The following is an 18,537-nucleotide window of genomic DNA, read 5'->3' on the forward strand; positions in this document are numbered from 1 at the left end:
AGGATTTGACATTTTATTACACTCATTGCCACTTGTTTGAAAATGTAGCTTGTTACTAGAATCACTGCAGTAATTTGAAGTCAACTGAATCACTGTCATGCTACTAACAATGCTGCAAGTTATTACATTAGTAAAGTAACATTAGTAATGTGGCTACTTTTACTTATTTTCTCCCCAACACTGGTGAGATCATTTTAGCTTGCATTTTGAAGTGCGTATTTTCTCTTATCGGGTATGTTTTGAGAATGAAGTACAATTCTAGTAAAATCGCTTGCTGTAACAGCTTTACAGTTGTCAAAACAAAAAAGTGACACCACTGATTGCGAAATTCCAATGCTATTGGCTTGTTGAGAACATAATCACTTGATAATGCCTGATAAGAGCACTGAAATAGAATGGCTCACATGTCTCTTGCCTTCTGTTTCAGATGTCCAGTTTGGTAGACTCGGCTCCAGGGTCAACCTCACATGCAGAGGCTCTTACAGTGGGTACGTACTCCAGTCTATATTAGGCTCTGCTTGAACTCCATTGGACTCCAGAGCTAAGCTTTCCTGTAAGGAAAATTAATGTGAAAATGAGTGTGCTTAACTGGACTCAGTAGGGGCACAAGTCCAGTCCTTACAGGGTTTGGACACATTGAGGCTATTTACTGAGTGTAGAGAGGTTTGATTCCCCAGTCTCAGATTTTGGCAAGTCTGTGTTTCGTGTAAGGTTCATTGAAAATCATATATCACTTGCCAATAAATATGCTATCCAAGAAAATCTGGCTTCCAAAAATAAGACAAATTAATGAATCGATACAGGAGTCAACTCAGTCCAGTTGGCATTGAAAAGTGATGTTTTGTTGCATGTATACTCTATTTGGTTAAATGTATATGGTTCAAAAATCCCAAAGGTGTTTAGTGGGGTTCAGCTTTGATCTTTGTTCAGGCCAGTCAAGTTCTTTCACTATAGACTTTTAATTAAAGAATAATTTCTTTATGGGCCTCACTTTCTGGAAAGGGGCATTGTCATCTGGAACAGAAAATGGCCCTTCCCAAACTGATGCAGCAAAGATAAGCGCACAGCTTTCTGGAATGCCATTGTATGCCATAGCATTAAGATTTTTCTTCATTGGAATTACTGGAAAACCTGATGATTAGAAGGGGTTGTTCACATACTTCTGAATCAAGTGTTGCTTTAATTATAGCTGTTTTGCATTGAAGAAGTTGAATGTTCTTGACTGAAATATTGATTGTGAGTTTTGGATGGGGTCGGCAGGCCTCTGGTGGAATGGCGGTTCAATGGAAGCTCAGTACAGATCTCCGAGGACTCGCTTACACTCCTGAACGCCAGACACTATATGGAGGGCAACTATAGCTGCCACGATGAAAAAGGGACTTTACTGCAGACCGTCAAACTACGCCTGGGCCGTAAGTCAACTTCAGTGATACAAGAGTCTCTTGTTTTGTTTTTGACTCAAAGACAGATCAGTTTCAGGCTTTTAATGAAGCTTCTCTTCTTTGTTACAATTACGGACAGTTACAGCACTCGTAAAATATGTATGAGGAAAACCTGCTAGAAGTATTGCGTGAACATTTAAGATAATTGGTCTTGATTGAAGATGTCATCTTTAAAGTGTTGTAGGCTTACACAATAAGTATCATAGCAACATAATCAAAACAGGTCGGTGATACACTTTTAACTGATAACTCATTACGAAATTCCATCTCAGAACAGTGATACTTAACTGGTTTTGCTTCAGGGCCCAAATTTGACATTGGACATCAAGTAGCGACCCAACATAGTACCAAAGATATTTAACCTACTTCGAAAATTCCCCTTATAAACTCGCTAATGAGCGCCACCCTGTGGTAATTATGTAGAAACATGACAATGAGTATAAACGTTTTTTCAAATTGGACAAAAATTTACAAGTCATATATTAAATGAAAGCTTTTATTCTAACGTGACTGTAATTTGCTTTGTTGCCATACTTCACATCAAAGTTCGAATGATTATAAAAAGAGTCACAAAGTGAAATATGATCTCTTTAAGACAACAGAGACAAATGTTTTATGTCTGCTTCATTCATTACTTCTAGAGTTTGTAGCCCCAAGTGGCCACAAGATCTATATCAGCTCTTACCTTAGGCTGTTTTCTTCAAAATGAGCAATTTTCTATTTGTCTGAGAGCTTGCTTTGGTAAATAATCCAGTGTTATGCCTCAGATGTCCAGAACAACAAATGCAACCCAGCAGAAAAGCATTATAAACAAATCATGGGCTAAATATATTTTTGACTACCAAAGAAACAAAACATACAACAAAATAGATTATGTTTGTAGTCCACTCAGAGGCCGAGATATTTAATGAAACAGTGGGGAAAGTGTTTGGGATCACAAAATAGACTGAATGCCTATGTGCGAGTGCATGTTGAGTGTTCAGCTGCATTAGAGTGCCATTTATGATCTGTATATTCAATGTATGTGTGTAATGTGAACCTTTAAATTTAGGTGTGAAGAACTGCAGGCAGCAGCCAAAATATGCAACAGAGCTTTAGGGGTTTAAATTAAACATTGAAATATATTATTATTACCACAAACTGCATAGCCTCAACAATATGCAAAATTATAAACATGACAAAGACTAAATAGGAAAATGGACAATTTAGTATTCTAAACATTTTCTGAATTTCGATGGTTTCAGGCTCTTGACAGCAATTAATCTCACAAAACATTGTGGTCGGCACAAAATATGTTTATCCTATTTGCAAGTACATCCATGTTTAATGTTGTCAGGGTCGTATTTTTATTTTTTTATGGGTCCATTTTGTGACCCGTTATTGGGTTGTGACCCACCAGTTGAGTGTGCTATGTTATAGCACACATCTCTTAAGTGTAAACATCTCATAATTGCTTGAGGCTTCTTCAATGGAGCCTCTACAAGGACAGATTATTGGAAAGCAGGAAATTACTAGATAAAAAGGAAGCGCTTGATCATTGTGCAATGGGAGTCACAAAAATGTGTAAATGTGCAGTTGTAAGCCCTTTCTGTTTAACTCCGGTCACTTCCTCTAACAGGAAGTCAACACATCCACAATTTCCTGATAGGAAGGGTGCGATTGCTGAATCTAATATGTGTATAAATTAAGTCTATTATATCAAGTACCCTCATGCCCTTGAATGAAGTGCATAAGCTAAACATTTCCATTGTCTTTTGGTTGTTTGGGTTGTGTGTGTCGATGTACTGTATTTTGTCTGAGGTTATCTAATGTCTTATTATTGTTTTCTTTTTTTAGATCTGCCTCATTTTGTCAATGTTACTTGTCGTGTGCCAAGTCATACAAAAATCTACTGCTCCTGGGAACAAACTAAGACAACACACCTGCCCACATTGTATATCTCTTCTTACAGGTACATAATAGCAAAATCTGTACGTTATTCCAAACTTTTGGCCACCAGAGTGTGTGTGTGTGTGTGTGTGTGTGTGTGTGTGTGTGTGTGTGTGTGTGTGTGTGTGTGTGTGTGTGTGTGAGCGTGTATTTATCACTTTGTGGGGACCAAATGTCCCCATAAGGATAGTAAAACCCGAAATGTTTGACCTTGTGGGGACATTTTGTCGGTCCCCATGAGGAAAACAGCTTATAAATCATACTAAATTATGTTTTTTGAAAATGTAAAAATGCAGAAAGTTTTCTGCGAGGGTTAGGTTTAGGGGTAGGGTTAGGTTTAGGGGATAGAATATAAAGTTTGTACAGTATAAAAACCATTATGTCTATGGAAAGTCCCCATAAAACATGGAAACACAACGTGTGTGTGTGTGTGTTTGTGTGTGTGTGTGTTAAAAAGATTGTAAAAAAGTAAAAAAATTAGAAGTCATACTTTCATGAGATTAAAGTGTTATCTTTCCAAGATTAAAATCATAACATTTAAAGAATAAAGTTGTGTTGAGTCTGTAATGTGTTGAGAATAGAGGTATAATAGGGTTTTTACTAGAATAAAGTCTAAAGATTTGAGAATAAAGTATTGACTTTACAAGATTAAAGTCATAATATGAGAAAAAAGTCAAAATTACGACAATAAAGTTGTAGCATAATGAAAACATTGAGCATTCTGAGATTACAGTAGTTATGTAGCACTACAGTATTAAAGTTGCAATATATGAGAATACATTTGAAATATTTCAAGAAAAGGCATGGTTATCACTATCGGAAAAGGCAGCCGATGCAGCAGCTTCATCAATTCAATAAATTAAATTATTTAGGTACTAGAGTGGGAAATTTGACTGGAACGGAGCTAGGTCTGGCAGGCTCTGGTTGCCTTGAAATATGTATCCCGAGGATGAGACATGAAACAAATAGAATAAAATGAGTGTAGATGCTATTCACTTTAAAGCAGAATTATAAAATATGAGAAGTGTTTCTGGCAGACCTGACTAATGCAGCATAACTATGGCTTGAAGGATAAATTAGGTGTATGCCTGAATGAAGAGATGAGTCTTAAGTCTAGACTAGAGAGTGAGTCCTGTATAATGCTAGGAAGGCTATTCCATAGTTTAGGAGCCAAATAGGATAAGGGATCTACCTCCTTTTGTGGACTTCAATATTTTAGGTAGTGTTGACAAGCCTAAATTTTGCAATCGTAGTGAATGTGATGGATTATAGTGCATAAAACGGTTGCTTAAGTACTGAGGAGCTAGGCCATTTAAAGCTTTGAAAATGTAGTGATGATCAAATTGGTTTTTTCTCATATTTCTTAGTTCTATCAGGAAGACTCGCAGATTTGAGTACATTTTTAGATTGCATTTATTTGATGAATATATAACAGAAATGTAATGTCTCTCTTTGTCATTAGCCCCATCTGGCAGTCCGAAGTTGTTGTACTCGGAACCATCAGATCCTTCCAGAGATAGGAGGCTGGGGTGAGGAGTCTACCCCAAAAGAGAGAAATAAAATACTACCCCCAAAAGAGAAAATCCGGTCAGGTTACGGACCAGGTCTTGTGTTTGGCATTCAATCTAGAGAAGAGAAAAAGGAGATGTGAAGATCTAGAATTGACACATCTAGAAATTCTGTGTACCTGGCATGGTTGTGCAATACCATTGAAGTAGGAAAAGCTGTGCTTGCGTTAACGGATGCTTTTATGAGAAGTTTTTTGTTTTGTTTGATTTTGTCCTTGAGGGCAGCATTGTTTGAGATATATTTGCCGAAAGATGAACAATGCAGCGTAAAGCCATACGATAATGGCGACGTTGCGTGCAATACCTTTCATTGAAAGAAAACAACATTTGATTATGACCCCTCTGACAAGGGCAGGCATTGTTTGATGGTTATCTTTGCCAAAAGGCGAACAGAATGCGTACAGCCATACGATAATGGCGATGTTGTTGTGCAATACCCTTCATTGAAAGATATCCCATGTTGGTTATGAGCCTACTTTAGAGGGCGAGCTAGGCTTGTGCAGTACCTATGCAAAGGAAAGCCATGCTGGGATTGTGAAAGCCTTGGTGAGTAGGGTGAATGTGGTTATGCTGCGTCCTTGGCAGGACAATAGGGGGCTTAAATTTGATAAGTGAGTGGAAGATGTGGATGGGCAGTGAGGCCCCCGACCGCTACCAGATAGGTATGAAAACTTATGGCTGAGGAGGCTTGAGCTTCCGTAATGTTTGAGGGTTTGGTCAATTATATTTCTGGAGGATGAGGAAGACCGGCTCCCGAGCATCTGACTGTGGGTTCTGGTAGTCTTTGATGAGCAGCCGATGTGGTCGCACCATTTATGATAGTGTGCATCGAGACTAGGGGAGGGGCTGCAATATTTGAGGGATCAAATGTGAATTGTGAACTAGTTTTCCAAATATGGGGATGGAGGATTAGCTGGAGGTTATATGCTTCAACAGCTTCCCAGGTGGTACGTTTAGGAGTCTCAAAAATGACGATACGTTTGCATGCCAGTGGGGGACCCCATAATACACTGCCAATGACGATGGGGTGATTTCGAGGATGCGGATGAAGTGGAGCTGGCCTCAGAACCGTCGCTCCCTATAAGCAGACTACGCAGTCTGCGTAGGGCATCATCTCCCTAGGGGGCCACCATCTTACCCTAAGAGGGCACCAGAAAGCCCACCGGCTGCCCTTACTCGCACGTTATACATTATTCAAGGACCCGAAAGCAGTTGCAGAACAGTGATGCGCTCATCCCCCCGCTCAGACGATCGCTTCACGCTCATATCAAGCATTTGGCAACATAGTTGAAGAAATAACATAAAAGCATAGGACGGAGCTATGACTTACCAGCAGGAACAGAAATTATCAGTAGCAAGATAGAAAATAATGAGCTTTGATTCAGCACAGGTTTTATCCAGTGATTGCCAAACGTACTTACCTGCTACTAAATGTAATGTCCTCGACCATGGCGCATTAAAAGTGAACAGCATCATACTGAAATGCGTTGATACTTAAATAAAATGTAATGTATTAAGTAGGCTGACATGTTAAACTCATGAGCTTTGAAATTTGGAACACTGATAAAGCCCCTATGCTTGTAGATTCCCATAGATTGAAACATGGTCCGAACAGAGATGAAAGTGAATGATTTATGAAGACTCATATGATGCAAATATCTGCACTTAAATAATGCCTGAATGAGTAATAAAAATTAATAAAAAAATATGCCGTGAAAACAGGAATCACTCCCTGATGACCTGATCATATAAGGCGCAAAATGCATTACGCTGGCAATTAAATTATCTGATGAATAAGGGAATGCAGTGCGAAGCCTACCATTATGTGTCAGAAGCGTGCCATGACAGTGGTGCTTCCAATGAGATCGTTGTAGAAGATGTATAGAGTAAGAAAACGCTGCATTTTCCAAGTGGCATTAATATATAAAACTTTAGTGAAGGCTACATTTAAACTGTGATGCCATGCTCCCTTCAGAGTCCCCACATCATGAGTCTTTCGTAGTAAGTAGGGCATAGGGATGATACCTTGTATTGGAATTAGCCCGCTACGTGGTTTAGAGCGAAGAGCGACCAACAAAACAGGGATATCTTACTGAATGGAGTGATGAGACTCCATACAATGAGCACTGTACATAATGACAGGCCCGAATAATGATCTTAATTCCCTGATGGGGAACACTCTGGCATGCAACACGGTGAATGACATGCGAGTGAACCTTGACCGAGTTACCCCCATGTGATCACCCTGTGAATGAGGGATTGCCTGCTGTTACTATGAGGGTGAATGTGCTGTTGACATGAAATAATGGCTTTTGATATTGATGCAGATGTGTTATGATGAACAGACAGCATAGGTATAGAAGAATGCATTTAATGGATATGATTAAGAATTTAGCTTATTTCTTATTAAAATCAGCTGCTGCCTGGCCGATGATTTTGAAAGACATGGCGAGGAGCGCACTCCTTCCGTGTCATGTCGTGCATTCATATTGAGGTGGATGCGGCGGCTCAATTGAGGGAGATCTCCTAATTGAATGAGATATGGATGAAGATCTGGGTTTGCTGATGGTTTACTCCCCATGGGTTTGATGCGGGCAGAAGTTGAGATGAAGTGACAGCGTCATTGGGAAGGGAAGGCGGGCTTCCAGAGGTGTTCTGTGCACTGGTTCGCCTGTAGCCTGGAGAGGTCGGAACATGTCTATTTTAATTCCAAGAGGGCGCGATCCCACTGAGAATCCAGAAATTTGCAGACCAACAGCACACCCACACCTTTACAATAGGTGCCGCTAATCGACAAGCAATTTTAGTCCTGTACAGTAAGTGGCGCAACACGGATGAGGAGAACAATTGAAAAGTTCAATAGTAAACACACAGTAATACAGACAACCGAGATCTCTAGCTAGCCTAAATGGAGGAGGCATGTTTGTTCAGTTCATCAATTGCATAAGACGGGTTTATGGGTATGCAAAAAACATAATCTCCAATTTATTAATGTGTAAAAATGACTAAAGATGTACTGTAAAAATTTACTTGAATTAAGTGTGGAAATGTTGTGCTTTGGTGCAGTGTAATATATTTAGGCATTTCTTGAGCTTTTTCTTTCTTGGTAAAAGTGAAGCCCAGCATTTGACAAAATATAGGAAAAATAAGACCTGCTTTCTTATCATTTGTGGCGAAAATGGTAATGTGCTTAAACTCTATTTATAAAGTGTCTTCATATATTTGTAGACAAGCAGATTACATTTGTGTTGCTTTGTCCTGCTTTTAAAGAATTGTGCGTGCCAAATATATTCGAGTGGTTGCTGTGAATGAGCGTATCATCGGTAATGACCCTTCACTGGTCATTTAAGTCTGAATGTGATGAGACAACGCGTTCATGAACGAACAGAATTTACTGATACATTCGTTCACACACAAAATTAATGAATCAGTCATCTCTTTTATGAACAAGGATCTGCTGACCCTTCACAATATGATACAGTATGCTTTGTTGTCATTTGTGGGGAAATGCTTATGATGCTTAAAAACTGCAGTGCTGAAGTCTCTTTGTTGAATGGTAGACATGCAAAGTTTAATAAAGGATAATTAGACTTGTTCCAGTTGTGAATGACTCTGTCCTACTGGTTCAATGCAATTTCTCATTCAAAATGTTAAAACAAAATAGTTAATTTGTAGGCATTTACATGTAATTTGCAAAATTGGTCAATGTACGAATCTGAACAAAACGTTTTGTGAATGGATTCAAAAGACTTCACTGGGAGTCAATGGGGTGAATAAAAATCCCACCACTATCTCCAGTTACTGCAGAGTTTAATGTCATTTGTCAACACTGCTTTCGGTGTTTTACTGTTGAATCTCCTGACACGTGATCTAAAGCTCATATTATATAGGCCAGGTCATTTCATTGCCAGACGAGTAAAAAAGACTCAGTGCATTAATGTTCACTACAGGTGTAAATGGCTTCAATGGAATCCATTGTTTTTATTCAAAATCTTCATCACAACAAGAAATTGCCTTTACTGTATAGTAATGTCATTGTTGAAAAGTATGCGAGTTCATATTTAGATATTAAATCATTATTTATTTCTGCTGCTGTTGTGTTCAGTGTTAGAGGCGAAGTTGAACCTTGCGAGCAGGAGAATATTGGGTTGAATGAATGCACCATTACCAACCCTCAAATCTGGAACTCAAACTTCCTGGTGAACATCACAGAAATCAACCCACTGGGATCCATCTCCACCATCCTAAAAGTAGATGTTCATGAACTCTGTACGTTTACATGCCTAGAACTCATTATTCCATTCACTTCTAAAATACACTCACCTAAAGGTTTATTAGGAACACCTGTTCAATTTCTCATTAATGCAATTATCTAATCAACCAATCACATGGCAGTTGCTTCAATGCATTTAGGGGTGTGGTCCTGGTCAAGACAATCTCCTGAACTCCAAACTGAATGTCAGAATGGGAAAGAAATGTGATTTAAGCAATTTTGAGCGTGGCATGGTTGTTGATGCCAGACGGGCCGGTCTGTGTATTTCACAATCTGCTCAGTTACTGGGATTTTCACACACAACCATTTCTAGGGTTTACAAAGAATGGTGTGAAAAGGGAAAAACATCCAGTATGCGGCAGTCCTGTGGGCGAAAATGCCTTGTTGATGCTAGAGGTCAGAGGAGAATGGGCCGACTGATTCAAGCTGATAGAAGAGCAACTTTGCCTGAAATAACCACTCGTTACAACCGAGGTATGCAGCAAAGCATTTGTGAAGCCACAACACGCACAACCTTGAGGCGGATGGGCTACAACAGCAGAAGACCCCACCTGGTACCACTCATCTCCGCTACAATTTGCAAGAGCTCACCAAAATTGGACAGTTGAAGACTGGAAAAATGTTGCCTGGTCTGATGAGTCTCGATTTCTGTTGAGACATTCAGATGGTAGAGTCAGAATTTGGCATAAACAGAATGAGAACATGGATCCATCATGCCTTGTTACCACTGTGCAGGCTGGTGGTGGTGGTGTAATGGTGTGGGGGATGTTTTCTTGGCACACTTTAGGCCCCTTAGTGCCAATTGGGCATCGCTTAAATGCCACGGCCTACCTGAGCATTGTTTCTGACCATGTCCATCCCTTTATGGCCACCATGTACCCATCCTCTGATGGCTACTTCCAGCAGGATAATGCACCATGTCACAAAGCTCGAATCATTTCAAATTGGTTTCTTGAACATGACAATGAGTTGTCACTGTACTAAAATGGCCCCCACAGTCACCAGATCTCAACCCAATAGAGCATCTTTGGGATGTGGTGGAACGGGAGCTTCGTGCCCTGGATGTGCATCCCACAAATCTCCATCAACTGCAAGATGCTATCCTATCAATATGGGCCAACATTTCTAAAGAATGCTTTCAGCACCTTGTTGAATCAATGCCACGTAGAATTAAGGCAGTTCTGAAGGCGAAAGGGGGTCAAACACAGTATGGTGTTCCTAATAATCCTTTAGGTGAGTGTATATGTTGGGTTGTAAGTTGATTTTCAAATTTTGGAAACTTTAATGGGAAATTCAGTTGTTTGTGAGAAAATTTTCTTACCATTTGGATTCATGATGATTTTTTTCTTTTGTTTTTCTTCACATAATGAACTTTTATATCCCTTATTCTGTGGTTTTAGTGAAACCAGATCCTCCAGAGGGCATTATAGTTCAGCAGGTGGAGGGTCAGCCCACCCAGTTACTGGTGCAGTGGAGATTTCCTGCGTCCTGGCCTAATGAAATCATGGGGGCCTTTCCTATAACATTCTCACTGCGATACCGGCCAATCGGTTCCAACTTCTGGTCAATGGTAAGAACATTCTACAAAAAATGAATATCAATGACTGGTTATAGAGTGCAACAGTCTTGGTCCAGAAGTAAAAATCCCATTTATTTTCTGCATAGCAAATTGATTTTTAACGATAATGTGTAAACCTATAAAGACAGAGGTGAGTTCATCGATGGTATATGAACCCCCCCCACCCCCCCACCCCCAAGCGCAGGTGAAGTGAAGGATCGAAATGTATGGTCATTGTGCTAACACTATCACTAACCATATCCAAGATATTATACCTTATATGTTCCAAAAACATTTTCATGTACTATCCAAATTAATTGTTTACAACACATCACACAATGTCACCATAATAAGCCCTCCTTCCTTTTATCTCTGTGAGATATAAAGATTCATATACCCTCACTTTATGAGTCTTCAATAAACAGTTCTGCACACACACACTGCTTTCCTATCTCAGAGCTCTGCAGTTTTCCCTACATGAGCTGATCTTATCTCTTTTCGCCAGGCTGCTTGGCCTTTCATCAAACAACCAGATGTTGGCTGTATGTCTCCAGATCTGTGTGTGCGCGTATGGGTGTGTGTTTGTGTGTGTGTGTGAGTTTGCAGCCCGTTGTGCGCTACTGCCACTAGCTTTGTTTATGCATTAGCCGACAAGTAAAAAAACAATCCGACCATTTTTTATCGGTTTATGTGTTTAAATATGCAAAAGTAAGGAAAAATTGATTGGAAAACTGCTTTTGCATTTTGTTTTTTTACCATCAATAAGGTACAGTGGAGTCCAAAAGTCTGTATTTGAAAGCTTGAGAACAGGACACTGTTGTTCAAATGTGATGGTTATTAATACAATTATAAAGATGTTCATTGACATCCCTGAAGTAGGGATCAATTCCAGCATAGGTGAAGGATTTGCCTGTATCAATACTTGTATAGGACTGAAATGGTTTTGACAGTGATGTCCTTGTTAAATTCATGTATGTATTGATGTTTGCTCAGCTGGAAACCGAGGACAACACCAGTCTGAGGATCATGGATGCTCTGGTGGGTTATCTACATCAGATCCAGATCAGAGCTCAGGACGCCCTGATCAATCATAGCCAGTGGAGTGAATGGAGTCATGTGGTAGAGGCCCAACCGTGGATCGGTAAGTGACTCAACAAACACAAACAGATCCTCACAAAGTCATATACAAGGGATCACTTTAAAATGAATTTAAAAATGTGTAATCTAGTTTAAAATGCATTCAGTTCTTAGATATGTAGTTTTTGCATTCATGTTGGTTTCATGCATTTTTGGGATTTTTTTTATATATACATATCATTATTTAACCCTCAGAGACCCAGCATAGCACAATTGCAATGTATATTTAAAGCAATTAAAAGATAAAAAAATGTTAATGGTAAAAACGTCTCGGGTTATGACTATAACCCTTGTTCCCTGAGAAGGGAACGAGACACTGCGTCATTGAAAACGACTCTTTGGGGAACGCTCCTTAGCGTGCGCCTCTGAAGTATGAATGAAACTATTCCAATCTTGATTGGTGTTGCGTCATGACGTAACATGTGACGGCATAACCGGATGCATAAAAGTGACGCCGGCACACACACACATTAGCCTAGCGATGAAGCAAGCCGCTCTCAGGCCTTGAGGGGCGTGGCAGGACGACGCAGTGTCTCGTTCCCTTCTCAGGGAACAAGGGTTATAGTCATAACCCGAGACGTTCCCTTCCGAGGGAACTCGCGACTGCGTCGTTGAAAACGACTCTTTGGGGAACGAATGCCCACTAGGCCACGCACCGAAAAAGGCCTGCCCTAGGGTGAAACTGAACTCAGGCACTCAGCTAGGGCGAGAGCACACGTGCGCCAGGCGTACTAGGGAGGTGCAGACTATAAAACCTGATGAAAGTGTGCGGGGTAGCCCAACCGGCTGCCTCACAGATCTCCTGGAGGGGTACTCCCGATAAGAGAGCCCTAGAGGACGCTATGCCTCTAGTTGAATGAGCCCTTACGGCCAAAGGTGAAGGCAAATTGCGCACCTTGTAGGCCGAGATAATAGCCTGAACAATCCAATTACTAATGGTTTGTTTCGAGGCAGGGAGCCCCTTCCTAGGTGACCCAAAACACACTAACAGTTGGTCCGACCTCCTCCAGGAAGAGGACCTCTCGAGGTAAATGCTCAAAGCTCTGACAGGGCAGAGCAAATGGAGCCTCTCTTCTTCTGCCGACACATGAGGTGGAGGATGAAATGCCTGCAGGACCGTAGACCGTGCCGTGTTAGACGGCACCTTAGGCACATAGCCAGGTCTCGGGTGCAAAATGGCTTTAACTCCGCCAGGGGCAAACTCCAAGCAAGCTGGCGTCACTGCCAGGGCTTGAAGATCACCCACCCTCTTTAGAGAGGTAATAGCTAAGAGAAAAGCCATCTTGAACATCAGGTCCTTGGGCGTAGCCGACTGAAGGGGTTCGAAGGGGGCCAGGGATAACCCTTCGAGAACCACCGCCAGGTCCCAGGCAGGAACCCTGGACCTGGTTGCCGGTCTCATCCTCCATGTACCACGGAGAAAACGAATGACCAGCTGGTGCCTCCCCAGAGGCCCATCACTCAGTGGTGCATGGAACGCCGAAATGGCAGCCACGTACACCTTAAGTGTGGAAGGGAGAGACCCGCAGAGAAACGATCTTGAAGAAACTCCAGAACTGAAGCCACCGGGCAGTTAACTGGATCTAATTCATGTTCTCTACACCAAGTGGAGAACACATTCCACTTGAGGCCATATAATCTCCTAGTAGACGGAGCCCTAGAGCTAAGTATGGTTTCAACCACCCCCGCTGATAGACCAGCATTTAGGTACTGAACCCCCTCAGGGGCCAGACCCACAGTTTCCACAGCTCTGGACGAGGGTGGAAGACTGTGCCCCCTGCTTGAGACAACAGATCCCTCCTCAGAGGAATCTGCCATGGCGGAGCTATCAGGAGTGAAATTATGTCTGAGAACCATACTCGGCCCGGCCACATCGGGGCAACCAGAAGAAGACTGATGCCCTCTTGGCGGACCCTTTCCAGGACTCCCGGGAGCAGAGCGATCAGGGGAAATGTGTACAGGCGAAGCCTCAGCCAAGCCTGTACCATGGCGTCCAACCCCAGTGGGGCTGGATGTGAGAGGGAGAACCAAAGTGGACAGTGGGACGTCTCTCGAGACGCGAATAGATCCACTTCCGATGGTCCAGATTTGTCCCAAATCAACTTCACCACCTCTGGATGAAGTCTCCATTCCCCGGGCCTCAGCCCCTGCCTCGACAGGATGTCTGCTCCCTGATTCTGAACCCCCGGAATATATATTGCTCTGATAGACAGTATTTTCCCTTGGGACCAAAGAATTATCTGATGCGCCAGTCTGCACAGAGGGCGCGATCTGAGTCCTCCTTGTCGGTTCAGATAAGCTACCACTGATGTATTGTCCGAACGTACTAGGACATGGTAACCTTTGATGTCTGGAAGGAAGCTCCTCAGAGCCCTGAACACAGCCAACATCTCTAGACAGTTTATGTGCCAAGAATGATGATGGTCCTGCCACAGACCCCTGGCAAAGCGGCCGTCCATGACCGCGCCCAGCCAGTGAGGGAGGCGTCTGTCGAAACGGTTTTCCGGTAACATGACGCTCCCAACACTGGCCCTTGGGACAGGAACCAAGGTTTCTTCCATATTAGCAGAGAACGAAGGCACCTGCGCGTTACTCTGATTATACGAAATGGATTCCCCTTGGGGGAAAACCCCTTGGTTTTCAGCCACCACTGGAGGGGCCTCATGTGTAGAAGGCCCAAAGGTACAATGTTGGATGCTGCTGCCATGAGGCCCAGCAGTCTTTGAAATTGCTTTACAGTGATGGCCTGGCCTAGCTTTAACCCGGCCACCATCGCCATAAGGGACTCGATACGTGCAGGAGACATGCGTGCCTGCATCGTAACCGAGTTCCACACAACGCCCAGAAACGTTGTGCACTGGGATGGTTGTAACACACTCTTTTTGTGTTGAGTCTCAACCCCAAACTTCGAATGTGGCCAAGAACGACATCTCGATGCCGAACCGCCATTTCTCGAGACTGGGCCAGAATGAGCCAGTCGTCGATATAATTCAGTATACGGATGCCCTGAAGTCTCAGTGGAGCAAGAGCTGCATCCATACATTTGGTGAATGTGCGGGGAGATAGTGCTAGGCTGAACGGAAGAACCTGATATTGGTAAGCTTAGCCCCGAAGCGAACCTCAGGAACCTCCTGTGACATGGAAGGATGGATACATGAAAATAGGCGTCTTTTAGATCTATCGTGACAAACCAGTCCTCGGATCTGATCTGACTCACGATGACAGGAATAGTAAGCATTTTGAACCTGAACCTCCTCAGAGACCGGTTCAAAACTCTGAGATCTAAAATCGGCCTCAACCCCCATCCTTTTTGGAACTATAAAGTACCGGCTGTAAAAACCGGACTCCCTGTCTGAATGAGGAACACGTTCTATGGCCTCCTTCAGCAGCAGAGATTGCACTTCTTGTTCCATCACCTGAGCCTGCCCCGGAACCACTGTAGTCTGCACCACCCCAGAGAATTTGGGGGGGCGGTGCCCGAACTGCAGTCTGTACCCTGATTTTATTATATGCAGGACCCATGCAGATATGTTGGGAAGATGATTCCATGCCTCTACAAAATCTACTAAGGGAACCAGCCTCTCGAGGCTGGTCTCGGGTGTTTTTCGCGCACTGTTCTCAACCTCCTGAAGCGGGATACCGGCAGGATTTGGTCGATACAGTTCTTGTGACCACAATTGATTTGTTTTTTATCTTTTGACTGGAAATTGGTGTGGCCCGAAGCGTCAGAGACGGCGGGAAACCGACACCGATTTCCTGAGGGCTCCGCTGCGAGAACAACCTCGGTTGCTCTGCAGCGGGGGGCAGCTCTCCGAGGTTCTACCACCCCGGTTAGGACCTCTTCCCCGAAGCCCTCCTAGCCTTAAGGACGTCCCTCAGGTCGGCCCCCTGGCTGGAGGGCTTCCGCTGGGAGCGTTTCCTCTGTTGCCAAGCTTCTGGAGGAGGGGCTCTAGAGGAAACAATCTCCTTTTGCTCTGCGCGGTGCGAGGAGCTGACTGAAGGCTGGGGCTGATCTGTTTGCCCCACCCTACTTGATTTAGACTTGGATTTACGGGGGAGAAACTGCTTGAACGCCACAGATTGTTTCCTCGCCTCCTGAAACCTGTCGACGACCGATGTAACGGCGTCGCCGAACAGGCCAGAGGGCGAGAGCGGGGCATCAAGCGAAAAAGCTCTGTCTTTTTCTTTTATTCCCGACAAATTTAGCCACAGATGCCTCTCCGTGGTCACCATAGTTGCCATAGAGCGGCCAATAGCGCGGGCCGTCTCTTTAGTGGCCCGGAGAGACAGACCTGCGGCTCTGCGCAACTCCGCGATATCTTCGGGAGTTGGCCCCTCCCCCTCGTCTAAATCTTTCAGGAGATCGGCCTGGTACGCCTGCAAAATCGCCATTGAGTGCAGGCATGAACCAGCCCGACCTGCTGCCATGTAAGCCCTGCTTATTAATGCAGATGTATCTCTGCAGGGCTTACTAGGCAGCGCCGGGGTTTTAAGGGAAGATGCCGACTCAGGAGAGAGGTAACCGGCTAAAGCCTCCTCCACACCAGGCATCTTCCCATAGCCCATATCCCGTGCCCCTAAAACATAGCTGTAATCGACCACACTGGGGGTGGAGACACGGGACGAATGTGGTTTATCCCACGATCTCGAGATCTCTGTGGAGATCGGGAAAAAACGGCAAACCCCGGCGCTGGGGTTGTGACGTGTGCTGCAGGAAACGCTAGTCTAATTTGCTTCCGACGTGCGTTCCCTGCTCATTTTGTGGCCAGCTAATGTTAAGTCTGGCCACAGCACGCGTCGCAACCTGAACCAGTTCCTCATAAGCCTGGCCGAAACCCGGCGTGCTTGGCTCACGGTCGTCCACATCAATGCTGAGCATTTCCTCTTCCTTGGAAGCAGAGAGCTCGAGCATTGGGACCTGATCGTGGGCAGAAGAAGCCGCGACGCGGGCTTCTGCACCACTCACAGTAGGCTCGGGATCCTCAAACGAAGAATGAGAAAGTGCCGGAGCAGTCTCATTCTCATCTGCAAGATCCCGCTGCGAACCCCACGATCTCAATCGCTGCGCTGCCTCAACAGACGCGGGACCAGAACCGTGGGGAACGCGAGCCTGACCGTGCTCATCAAAGCACGCCAACCGGGAGCGCAGCACTCTCAGGGGTAGTGCTTCACAGCTTTCACAGGCAGATCCCTCGAGAGCTGCCTGTGCATGCTGCGCTCCCAAACAGTTCACACACAAATCGTGCGTGTCTCTACCCGTAATAAAACGAGGGCAGGGGTGCATGCACTTCTTGAACTGTTCGGTGGCCATAATTCTTTTAAATAGGACAAACAACACCAAATAAGACAAACAATATACATAGAGCGCTTGCTGAAGAGCGAAAGCTAATGTGTGTGTGTGCCGGCGTCACTTTTATGCATCCGGTTATGCCGTCACATGTTACGTCATGACGCAACACCAATCAAGATTGGAATAGTTTCATTCATACTTCAGAGGCGCACGCTAAGGAGCGTTCCCCAAAGAGTCGTTTTCAACGACGCAGTGCGAGTTCCCTCGGAAGGGAACTACAATTAACCGTATCTGACACTCTGAACAGTATCACAAGATTTATTTATACAATTTTAATAGTTTCATTGAAAAGATCTGTTCAGACATGACTACTTCTCTAATGAACACATCAAGGAGAGCTAGGGTGGGTGTCAATATTTTAAGTGAATAACAAATTAAATCTCAGTTTTTTTACACAAAGCTATCGCATGGCTTCAGGAGACTTGGAATATATTTCAATAAGGTGCTTTTGCCGGCATTTTGAAGCATGGACATTTGGACAACTCAAAAAATTGTCAGATTTTCTCCTTCATTGGTTTAGCATAACCCTCCTAAGATATTGGAAAAGGGCACCTCCCTTTGGTATCCGTGTTATTTTTGATCGGAAGGGTCAGAACAACCCTTTTGTTTTGATGATAATGAGACCATTTCTTCTTCCCTGAAGAACAATAAAATTATGCATTTCTTTTGGGATTTTATGCTATTTAGATTTTATTTTACCATTAATTTTCATATACAAATAAGCAAATGTTTGAAAAATGAAGAACGTAAAAATTGCTGTTTTTGGGTCTTTCCCATTCATTTTCAATGGGCAGTCAATTTTGACCAGGAATACCAAAAGAGTTTTGTTTTTTTACGACTACTTATAGAATCAGGCCCAATTTTTCTTTTGTATGTTCAGATGTGGAGGAAAAGTCACCAAGTCTCATACTGCCCAGATAAAGGAAACTATTTTTATTAAATGAGGAATATTTATTTTGGTCAAAAATGTCCAAATACCATATTAGGGATAAGAAAGAAAGTCAAAAAGATTTGCAATGACAATAGGATGTGTACACTCACCTAAAGGATTATTAGGAACACCATACTAATACTGTGTTTGACCCCCTTTCGCCTTCAGAACTGCCTTAATTCTACGTGGCATTGATTCAACAAGGTGCTGAAAGCATTCTTTAGAAATGTTGGCCCATATTGATAGGATAGCATCTTGCAGTTGATGGAGATTTGTGGGTTGCACATCCAGGGCACGAAGCTCCCGTTCTACCACATCCCAAAGATGCTCTATTGGGTTGAGATCTGGT

The 18,537-nt window shown here is 43.3% G+C and overlaps 1 protein-coding gene across 1 annotated transcript in view; it reads left to right on the top strand.

Moving 5' to 3' along the window:
• The window catches only part of LOC127636772 (interleukin-11 receptor subunit alpha-like), a 57,216-nt gene that overhangs the window by 27,175 nt on the left and 11,504 nt on the right, over positions 1–18,537 (top strand). Inside the window, exons 3-8 of the mRNA XM_052117492.1 lie at positions 428–488; positions 1,261–1,412; positions 3,279–3,393; positions 9,045–9,208; positions 10,613–10,782; positions 11,764–11,911. Coding sequence (XP_051973452.1) covers positions 428–488; positions 1,261–1,412; positions 3,279–3,393; positions 9,045–9,208; positions 10,613–10,782; positions 11,764–11,911 — 810 coding nt within the window. The remainder of the gene's footprint in view (positions 1–427; positions 489–1,260; positions 1,413–3,278; positions 3,394–9,044; positions 9,209–10,612; positions 10,783–11,763; positions 11,912–18,537) is intronic.

This window comes from Xyrauchen texanus, chromosome 44 (genome assembly GCF_025860055.1).
Source record: "Xyrauchen texanus isolate HMW12.3.18 chromosome 44, RBS_HiC_50CHRs, whole genome shotgun sequence".
In the NCBI taxonomy this organism is placed as follows: Eukaryota; Metazoa; Chordata; class Actinopteri; order Cypriniformes; family Catostomidae; genus Xyrauchen; species Xyrauchen texanus.